This window comes from Lipotes vexillifer, unplaced genomic scaffold, assembly GCF_000442215.2.
Source record: "Lipotes vexillifer unplaced genomic scaffold, Lipotes_vexillifer_v1.1 scaffold914, whole genome shotgun sequence".
In the NCBI taxonomy this organism is placed as follows: Eukaryota; Metazoa; Chordata; class Mammalia; order Artiodactyla; family Lipotidae; genus Lipotes; species Lipotes vexillifer.
The window spans coordinates 1,143,995-1,154,567 of NW_006780388.1; the positions used below are offsets into that span (position 1 = coordinate 1,143,995).

A 10,573-nucleotide genomic window follows, 5' to 3' on the forward strand; every position below is an offset into this window, starting at 1 on the left:
TTTCCCTTGTGACATTTGTGAGTCCCAGGTGTAACCCTGATCCTGATGGAAAAGCAGAGGAGGGTCATGCTAGACCTTTAGAAAGAAGTGACAGCACCTTCACATGGATGCAAAAATAAAGACAGAGGGACCAGGCACAGCTGCCCTCTCAAGTACTTTGAGAAGTGCCCAGCATCCCCTTCAGAGTCTCCACAGACCTCTCATTTGCTTCTGTCTATATTTCTTTAGCTATAGTATTTAGATGGTTTCATCCTTAAACATAATGTAAAATTTTTATTGTAAATAGTGACATCGCAGAATTATTATTTGTTCTGCCTTTCATTCCAGTTGTGCAGTATTTCAGGTCGAGTAGTTTTTGTTTTGTTTTTGATTTGTGGGCTGAACCTTACTCACCATCATTCATAACATTGCTTCTATGGGAAGTTTTTGTTTGGAACTCTCAGTAGTTGACTTACAAACTTTTTGGAAAATAGCCTGTTTGTAAGTTGAGGACTGCCTGCACTGTGCTGTGGTTACACTTGTTACCATTTTTTTATGGAAGCTGGCATTATAATTTAGGTGTAATTGAAAGCGTGACGATTTGGATAGAAAAATAACATCTCGTTGTTTTTCTGGTCATAGTTGCCCATTGTGCATCTTCACGACAAATCATCTCTCATTGGAAGAACTGCACACGACATGACTGTCCTGTTTGCCTCCCTTTGAAAAATGCCAGTGACAAGCGAAACCAACAAAGTAAGTGAGCATTGGGGGTAGAGAAGCTTGGCGATGAGATGATAAGCTATTTCTAAAGAGAATACAGAGGAGTAGGTAGGAAGCAGGGCAGAAACTACTAACCGCAAAGTATAGTGGGAGCAGAGGTACCAAGGTGGAGACCTGAGGGTGAAGCTCAGCTTAGCGAGTAGGCAGGTCCTCCATGTGCTCAGTGACATGGTCGCTTTGGAATCCCCCCCACCCTCCACCCCCAGCACTAGAATTGGTCACAGCAGAGCAGTTAGTACAAAAGAGGGGCGTCACTTTGTTTAGAGAGCCAAGAGCCAACATGATGACTCTTCATGTTTCTTGACAGATACTCAGTATCTGAGGATTTGAGTGTCATGTCACTATAATGGCGGCGACTTCGGGGTGAGGGGTGGAGTAGACTGGACGCTTCTTTTTTTTTTTTTTGTGGTACGCGGGCCTCTCACTGTTGTGGCCTCTCCCCTTGCGGAGCACAGGCTCCGGACGCCCAGGCTCAGCGGCCATGGCTCACGGGCCCAGCCGCTCCGCGGCATGTGGGATCTTCCCGGACCGGGGCACGAACCCGTGTCCCCTGCATCGGCAGGCGGACTCTCAACCACTGCGCCACCAGGGAAGCCCCTGGACACTTCTTTTGGAATTACTCTAAAGTAAGTTTTGAGGACTCCGTTTTCTAGAAGAGTCAGGGGGTCAGGGTAAAATCCCACGTGCAGACGTTTAGGAGGTTTTCCTCCTTGGAGATGCAGTTCCCAGACCTAGTTGCATAACTAACAGTTTATTCAGCACAAATTGAGAGTCTCTGCACCAGGACTGGCTGCATCCTGATCATTCCCATCGCTTTTGTCATCTTTCCAGTCGATCTTTGTAGCCTTTAGCTGATCGGCTAAGCAGCGCCCTGCTTAGGAGGCCTGCGTGTGGCCCCCAGGGGCTCCCTGTAGGGATCAGAGCAGGGAAAGGATGAGCATCTCTCCCGAATTTTAAGTCGCTTCCTGTCATTTCCAAGGTGAAACTGTGGTCTTTGGGTGTGTCCCTCAGTTTGGGCAGATAGGCCGTGCCCTTGAATCTCGTGTCACCCCTTGGGCTGGAGCTGCTCCCCGTGACTCCAGCACCGTTGTCTTCATCTTCCTCCACCTCATCTGTGCCGTCTTGCCACCCTCCCCTGTTTGTCATTATGTGTTCATTACTCTCATTCTTCTTGATCACCTGCCTCAGATCCCACTGCTGCCTGCAGAACATGTGCTGCTTTTCTTTCTGGTTGTTTCCATGTGGCACAAGGAAAGATGGACAAGCACAGTGTTCCTCAGAGCACTGTGCAGGCCACATGCTTTCCTCTCAACAAGCCCAGCTCCTTCCTTCCAAGAGGGTCCCTCACGAGCCTGCCCCACATGGCTGGGTGTCCACGGCACAGGAGAGATGGTCCAGGGCCAAAGGCCTGTCATCCTCCCTCCCTCCCTGCAGAAGGGGTCATACTAAGCTTCCTTTAAAAGTCACTTTCCTAAATCAGTTAAATTATACTTTGATTAACCAAAAATTGAATTAATACACAATTTTCCAGGACATCTCTTATATAAAGTGAAGATCTAGGAGACTGGGTCTTCTAGAACCAGATATTTGGGACAGTAGTTCTAGTGGAATGCAGTGTGGTTTTCCTTCAAGTTAGTGTAAAACATTTTTTTTAACTAGTATGTTGTGATGGTTAGTTTCTTGTGTTTTAGGATGTATTTCAGTAATAGGCGTGTTTTGTTTTTTTTTTAATTAATTAATTTATTTATTATTTTTGGCTGTGTTGGGTCTTCGTTTCTGTGCGAGGGCTTTCTCCAGTTGTGACAAGCAGGGGCCACTCTTCATCGCGGTGCGCGGGCCTCTCACTGTTGGCGGCCTCTCGTTGCAGAGCGCAGGCCCAGTAGTTGTGGCTCACAGGCCCAGTTGCTCCACAGCATGTGGGATCCTCCCAGACCAGGGATCAAACCCGTGTCCCCTGCATTGGCAGGCAGACTCTCAACCACTGCGCCACCAGGGAAGCCCAATAGGCATTTTAATTGCCAAAATATTCATTTGTTGAGTTTGTGGTTGTACAGTATTAATTCCGTGAGTAATGAATTAAGACATTGTTCTTAACTTTTAATTTGGGGCTGTGGATTTTCTGAGCTCTTTTGGTTTTTAATGTGTATTGCCATGACAATTGTAAAGATTTCTCTTTTTAAGAAACACTTTGTGTGGTTTTTGTTTAAAAAAAAAAAGAAAAATGAATGTGGGTTTTTTTTTTTTTTAAACTCCTTATAACTGCCTGACTGTTGTGACAATTGATCCAGTGCGTGCTCTCAGAAGTGGTAAACCACAGTGTTTCTCCTAGTCATAATGTAAGGTGTTACCAGGGTGATTTTATAATATAAAGTCATGGAGAAGGTGTAGACTAACTTTGTGCAAGGTTTTGGCAAATTTTCATGAAAGAAATGAAAGTGCTTTCTTTCTTTTTGTTTGTTTTTGGTTTTTTACATGCTTCTCAAATTATGTTTCTGCTCTGAGCCTATTCCTTTGGCTCTAGCACTATAGTTTTGTGAGTACAAAGGACTTTGATTTGCTGAGCGAGAAAGTTGCAGCAATATCTTTTCTGTAAATGTTTGTTGCTGTTCCTCCTCTCCTGAAGCAAGTTGTGCTTATGTGTGAAATGGGGTTTAGGCAATAGAGAGGAACTCTGGATCTGTTTGTTTTTTTTTTTTGTGGTACACGGGCCTCTCACTGTTGTGGCCTCTCCGTTGCAGAGCACAGGCTCCAGATGCGCAGGCTCAGTGGCCATGGCTCACGGGCCCAGCTGCTCCGCGGCACATGGGACCCTCCCAGACCGGGGCACGAACCCGTGTCCCCTGCATCAGCAGGCGGACTCTCAACCACTGCGCCACCAGGGCAGCCTGGAACTGTGGATCTGACCCTCTGGCAGTTGAGAGTCAGCTCCACTGTTAGAATATATCCAGTTGACCCTTGAACAGCTCAGGGGTTAGGGGCACCAAACCTCTGCACAGTCAAAAATCCACGGCCCGGGGCTTCCCTGGTGGTCCAGTGGGTAAGACTCTGCGCTCTCAGTGAAGGGGGCCTGGGTTCGATTCCTGGTCAGGGAAGTAGATCCCACATGCATGCAGCGACTAAGAGTTCACATGCCAAGACTAAGAAGTCCGCATGCCTCAACTAAAAGATCCCACATGTCACAGGTAATATACCCAGCACAGCATAAATCAGTCAGTCAAACCATGGCCTTCCCACTGCATTGGCAGTTTGGTTCCTCCGTGTCTTTGGTTCTACATCTGCAGATGACAGTGTGTGGGTGTCATATTTGCTTTTGAAGAACATCTGTGTGTACGTGGACCTATGCTCTTCAAACCCATATTGTTTAAGGGTCAGCTGTACATTAAAAATTATGTGACGATGGCATCAGTCAGAGGAGTGAGGTAGAGGCAAGTCAGTATTATAAGCAGTCCTGGCAGGGAGGATCAGAGTGTGCTGGAGGATGGGGCTGGGCAAAGCCCAATTTCAATAAAATAACAATGGAAGAGCATTCTAGACAGCACAGCTGATATGCCTGCAAGGGCACAGATCTGACTGGATTCAGAGGTTCCTATGCTATAGTAAGGTTTGTAGTGGGTGGTAAGGACCCCCTGGAGACACACCTGTGTCCACCAAGGCTGTGCTTTCCAGGCAGGTTTTCCCACAGATGCTCACCCTACCTGGTGCACACATCCTACTTATCTAACTTCTCTCACTGATGCCTCTATTGAGAGAACCTGCCAGAATCACCTGTGGAGCCTACACAGTGGTCATTGAAAGGGAACTCAGACCTCTTAGGCCTGTGTTGAGATTTTGTTTAATTTTTCCTTGAGTTGTTTTCAAGAGATTCTGCAATCACTGATCTTGAGTTATCCATCCCTTATAGAGATAATCAGATTTTATTGAATAATTATGACTTTGCAAGGTATATACCTAATGTCAGTCCTGGCATCTGACTCCCAGTGAATTCCAGTACTGTACAGGGTGGCAACGGGGACAGGGGCTGTGGGAACACATGACCGAATTCCCTATTTGAATTCATGTTGCCTCATCATTGGGGTTATTGCTACTCAGCATGTGGTCCTCAGACCAACTGCACAGGCACCCCCAGGTTGTGTGTTAGAAATGCAGAAAATTGGACCTCATCCCAGACCGTCTGTGTTACTAGACTACATTTTAACAAATTCCCAGGTGATCGGGACATGTTGCTCTGAATGCCTTGAAGGGCAGAGTGTCTGTTCTGGAACTTTTGAGAAGGTGTGAGTTGTTCTCTGGGGGAAACCATGGGTTTCCCAGCTCAGACCAGAAGGACTGTCAGAATGGGTGCCCCAGGGTCAGCCCCAGAGCCACACTAGCCCACTCACTGCCCAGGGCTGCCTGGGCCCTGGGCTGCACCTCGATGTGAGCCTCCACAGGGTCTCAGTCAGTAGTCCCCAGACCTGTGACTTGAATACCTCTACTGGCTTGATGCTCACTACCTGGCCCTGCTGTGTGTTCCAACTTTAGACCCCTCTGTTTGAAATGCATTCCTTCAGGGTGTTGAGTCTTCCTTAAAACGTGCCCTCATGACGCCTGCCTGGTGGTCAGCGAGCACTTGTGGGATGGCCGCCTGTTTCACCTGAGGGCTCCCCAGAGACCCTCAGCCACCTCTGACAGCCCTCACTCGGGTAGGGCGGGGGAGCAGAGGGGGCACGGTAGCCTCTGGCTGTAGGGACAGAGCATTGGGCTTGTTTGCCCTGATTTAAGTACCAAACCTTCACTGGTGATAGACTTCATCGGGAGACACAGGGTTGCCACTTCTGGGAGACACAGGGTTGCCACTTCTGAGTCTTTGGCTTCTGAGGAAAACCTGCTGCAGGGCGTGCCTTCTTACTTGTTGGTGGCTGTGATGGGAGGCCTAGCCCTGGGGCTCAGGTGTTCCCCTTTGTCATTGTGCCCTGTGCTGTACACATGAAGATGTTGGAGAGGAAGGGGGGTCCTGGTGCACAGTGCATGTGAAGCCCCGTGCTGTGGGAGCAGCTCTGCAGAGACGCCTGCGGGTCTGAGTAAATTTCAGCTTGGCTTTTTCAGTGGAAATCTAAGTGATGACCAGGTAGTAGATGCTTTGCCTGCTCCGTGGCCTGTCCCCCACCAACCTCACAAAGCTTTGGAGTTCAGTGTGTCCATTTTCATTGGATTTACAAATTGAGCACAGTTTTATTGAGAATGACTGGGGGGACTGGAACTTCTGGTGAATTGAATGTTGCACAGCAGCAGTGTATAGCGTACATGGACCCTACCCATGAGGCTTTGTGCTCACTGGGGAAGGACTGCCTTGAAAAGTGGTGGGTGAGTCCTGGGCAGAGCCAACTATGAAACTTGGCCTTTTATTTCCTAAGTCATGGGCTCCTGGTATAGCTGCAACAGAAGGGGAACGGTGGGTCAGTGGAGGGGGTGGGGGTGTTTTGACGGTGCAGGGATGCCGACTGATACTCAAGGGAGAGGAACCCACACTGTATTGAGATGTATTGAGACACTGTGTGATGTGATATTCTAAGGATTGATTGTGTATGAAACATAGCATTGAGCTCTAAGAAAGAAAATGATGTAAAAATGGTAAAAAGAACAAGAGGTTTTGACATTTAAAGAGGTAAATGGGAATTCCCTGGTGGTCCAGTGGTTAGAAGTCTGCAACTTTCACTCTGGGGGCCCAGGTTCGATCCCCCCTGGTCAGGGAACTGATATTGCACAAGCCTTGCAGCACGGCCCAAAAAAAGGGGAGGGGGGCAAACATCAGTACAGCAGGCTGTATTCTCAATGATACCAGATAAATGAAGCCTTGCTGTTTTAGCACTCCTTTCATTTTTGTGCTGGGAGGGTGCCTGTTACACTGCCGCAGCTCACCTGCACCTCGTTTCCCTGTGCTGGGCACCACAACATGGGAGGAATCCAGATGCGCCGCACACTGGTCCACCCTTTAGGGAATGTGCAGGGAAGAGGAGATGAGCACCATTGAATCTGATATGGGGTCCAGAGCTGCAGCCTTACATTTGTCAGTATTATCAGATAAATTTATTGCTCTCCCATCAGACCCTCTGCTCTGTGAGTGCATATCCCAGAGCCTCGCAGAGTCCCCAACATCCAGTCTGCATGCAGTCTGTGCAGCAAGTTGAGTGAATGAGTGAGCGAGAGAGTGCAGGAAGCTCAGATGCCCAAAGAGAAGCAGAGGCCCAGGAGGCACTGGGGGAATTCAGGGAAGACTTAACTGCTGCCCAAGACACCAGCAGGATGTTCACGGAGAGCTAGAGCATCTAGCGCTTTTACCCCTTTCAATCAGCTGTCACCCCCATAGGAAATGCCTGTGTTCCCTTACCCTTATGAGATAATTTGTGTTATCTCATAGCAGCATTTGGACTCAAATTGGGCCATGCGTATATGTTAGAGATGCTTTTTGTTTGTATTTTGTTTTCCTTTGTCTCTAAATTGTTAGAATGTCAATTACCAAATGCTTGCTTGTCTTCAGATGTGTTTTCTTTTAAAATAAAAAATATAGTAATGTTTACATTTAGGACATAAATGCTTTTAACACAAACAAAAATGCATTGACCGTGTCAGCAGCTTTCACGAGACATGCTGGCTGCCCCATAAGTGGCCTTGGGCTTGGGAATGGCATTTGTCCTACGATGGGGAATTTTGGCTAAAAGGATGGCATTTGGGGAAGTGTGGGCGCAAATGGATAATAGTAGGAAGAAGTGGTCACTGATGCATCTTCACCCAGAAACGGAAGGCCATGTACACCTTGTTTCTTTAAATTCCTCTCCCTCCGCAATTGATCAGTATGTGTATCAACGTAGTCTGTGTCTGTTCTTTCTTATACCACAAGGTGATAGAAAAATAAGTCATCCTACCATTATCACTTTCCTTTTTACATCATAGTTCTTTTAGAAAATTTAGCATGTCAGTTTCAAGAGTACAGTGTCATGTGTTTAAAGTTTTGTGGAGTATTAGCTATTAGGAAAAAAACACTTTTATAAGGTATTAATACATGACTTATTTCAGCTACATGCTTGTCATAAAGTATACCTTGGGAATTGATTTTCATTTATAATAACGAGGTGCTTGGTGTGTGTAAGTGTGTCTAATGAGCATTAATGAGTTTGAGATCTGAATATCCTTATTAGAAAAATTAATAGTATGGAATGTGTAATTATCAAGTTTTGGGGTGTATTTTTTAACACATTTCAGTTTAATTAAGTTACTCTGATAAGTATTTGAGTTGTTTATGTTATAGTTGCACTGATGGTAATGTGAGAATATTGTTATTACACATAAGGTAATTGAATTTTAAAGAAAGGCTTTGTGATAGTGTTTTTTTATGTATCAGAGATCATATGTTATAGTATCAGTTTTATAAGCTGCTGTTTATGACATGACTATAAAGTTTTGGGAAGTTGGAAAGAAAGGAGCTCTTAAGAATAAGAATAAATGGTATGACATAAAACTTCTGCCATATGTTGACTGCTCAGCAAAGTAGGACATTTGGATGGATGGATGGATGGACAGACGGACAGATGGATGTTTGGGGCCATCTCTGTTAACTTTGAAGCCCTTGGGAATGGGGCTCTATATGTTGCCACAGATTTTTCCTTTAGTCTCCGGGGATCAGGCAGGAAGAAGGGTAGCTGGAGAGAACACCCTGCGAGCCAGCCGCAGGCCAGGCCAGGCCACGGGAGCCGAGGTTGGCTGCCGAGGCCGAGCATCTTGATACTCAGTTCTGAGTATCAGCGGTGCTGAGGGGACGCCAGGCCTCGGTCCATCACTCATTTCAGCTAGATAGTCACTCTGTCAAGTACAGCATTTCTCGAACAGCTTCACATAGCAGAGAGCTCAGCATGGTGTCCTCCTGCATAGGAAACTCGTAGGAGAGAAAGGTGTGGTGTTACCTGGTCACTGTATACCACACTTTCAAGGAAGTGCACTTTTGTTTTTTGGAAGGTCATATCATAGATCTCAAGTTATTAATAAGTAACAAAACTGACCAACTAGGTATCACCTCTGCTCCTTCTGTTAATCCTTCTGTACCTATGCAGGTGAGAAGTAAAGGACTTGGGGGGGCGGCAGCAGGAGGGGGCTCCTTAGGTCATCTCAGTGGTGGCTGATGACCCCCAAAGAATCCGAAACTTTCTGTTGTTACACGTTTGCTGTTTCCCCAGAACCGACTTCTTATGAGTCTCTAGATTTAATACATGAGGACTTTGATTAGGTAATCACTGACTTTGTGGTCTGTTGTTTTCTAACATAGAAGCTTGAATTTTTCTTCAGCTTTTTGCTCTTCAACTACTGCTGTGCAGAATAGATGAACAGAATGGGATCCTTCTCTCTGCACAGTTCCTTTCTTGGTAGCCTTGTTCCAGTGTTTCGTGACATACATAGGTGGTCTTCTGATAAAATTTTACTTGCTTTTCAGTAGTTTTTAAATCATTTGTGGACTTCTCCCTTTTACTTACCTTTTTTGTTTGTCTGTTTGTTGTTATAGCTATCCTGGGGTCTCCAGCTAGTGGAATTCAAAACACAATTGGTTCTGTTGGCACAGGCCAACAGAATGCCACTTCCTTAAGTAACCCAAATCCCATAGACCCCAGCTCCATGCAACGAGCGTATGCTGCTCTTGGACTCCCCTACCTGAACCAGCCCCAGACGCAGCTGCAGCCTCAGGTTCCTGGCCAGCAACCAGCACAGCCTCAAACTCACCAGCAGATGAGGACTCTCAACCCCCTGGGTAGGTGAAAGAACTCTCAAGAATTTCTTTGTCCACATGCAGCATTGGGAATGGCAAGTCTTCCTAGAACCCAAGGCTGTTTTCAGTTACTGTTTTTACTTTAAATTCAAGTTAATATATGTATATATTATGGTGATGGTATCTTTTAAATGATTGAAATTAAAAACTTCCAGGAAAAGGCTAAAGTGTAGGGTGCACAGAAGATGTTACAGGCTTGTAAAATGAATAGCATTTGCAAATGAACCAATATTTTTGTTGCTTCTGTCTGGACAGTTTTCATAAGGGCATTTCATATGGCTCAGAATACAGAATCTCACAAGTTAGAATTAGGGTTGTACCACTTGCACTGACTCTGAGTAGACCATTTATTTGACAAAGAACCTGAAGGTGGGTACAGCTCTTAGCATGTCTTGGTTATGGGCTACCTCATGGCTGGAGGTGACCAGCCTGGACATGGGGAGGTTAACAGGAATCTCAGAAAATCTCTTTTGTCTCAGACTTCTCCATGGATTAGTGTTTCCTAGTGTCATCTCAACCCATTAATTGCCAGTGTTTCATCATTCAGTCACATCTCTCCACAGTTTTTGCCATCTCTGCATAGTGTCTCCTTAATGTTGCTCTTCAAATTGGCATAGTCCTTTTAAACTCAGACTTAAGCCAAACAGTTATGTCAGCAAGTTAAATCAAGGTTGTTGCGCTAGTTTTTTTCTTTTCCTAATAAAATATTTTAACCTTAAAAATGTCCAGTTAAAGACATGTCATCTGTTGCGTTTTGGGAAATAATCACCCTAATGCATCTCTAACTGCTGCTGGCTAGGAGACTGGGTTGGAGCCCTGAAACCTGCATTATAATCTAACTCTACTCCTATTGGTGATATAATCTGGAACAAGACTACTAACTTCTCTGTATCTCACCTTTTTCTTACTTGAGAATGAATACTGTAGATAAGTTGATCTTTTATCTTCTTCACCTGCACTTAAATTTCTATGATTTTTACCTTCTGATATGCAAAAAAAAAAAAAAAAAAAAAAAAAGAG

General features: G+C 45.5%; 1 protein-coding gene across 2 annotated transcripts in view; it reads left to right on the forward strand.

Moving 5' to 3' along the window:
• CREBBP (CREB binding lysine acetyltransferase) overlaps window positions 1–10,573 on the forward strand; it is a 137,221-nt gene that overhangs the window by 79,058 nt on the left and 47,590 nt on the right. Inside the window, exons 5-6 of one of the 2 annotated variants that reach the window (XM_007453481.1) lie at window positions 622–735; window positions 9,293–9,535. In XM_007453481.1, the coding sequence (XP_007453543.1) occupies window positions 622–735; window positions 9,293–9,535 (357 nt within the window). The remainder of the gene's footprint in view (window positions 1–621; window positions 736–9,292; window positions 9,536–10,573) is intronic. The other variant, XM_007453482.1, reaches the window with a different exon arrangement.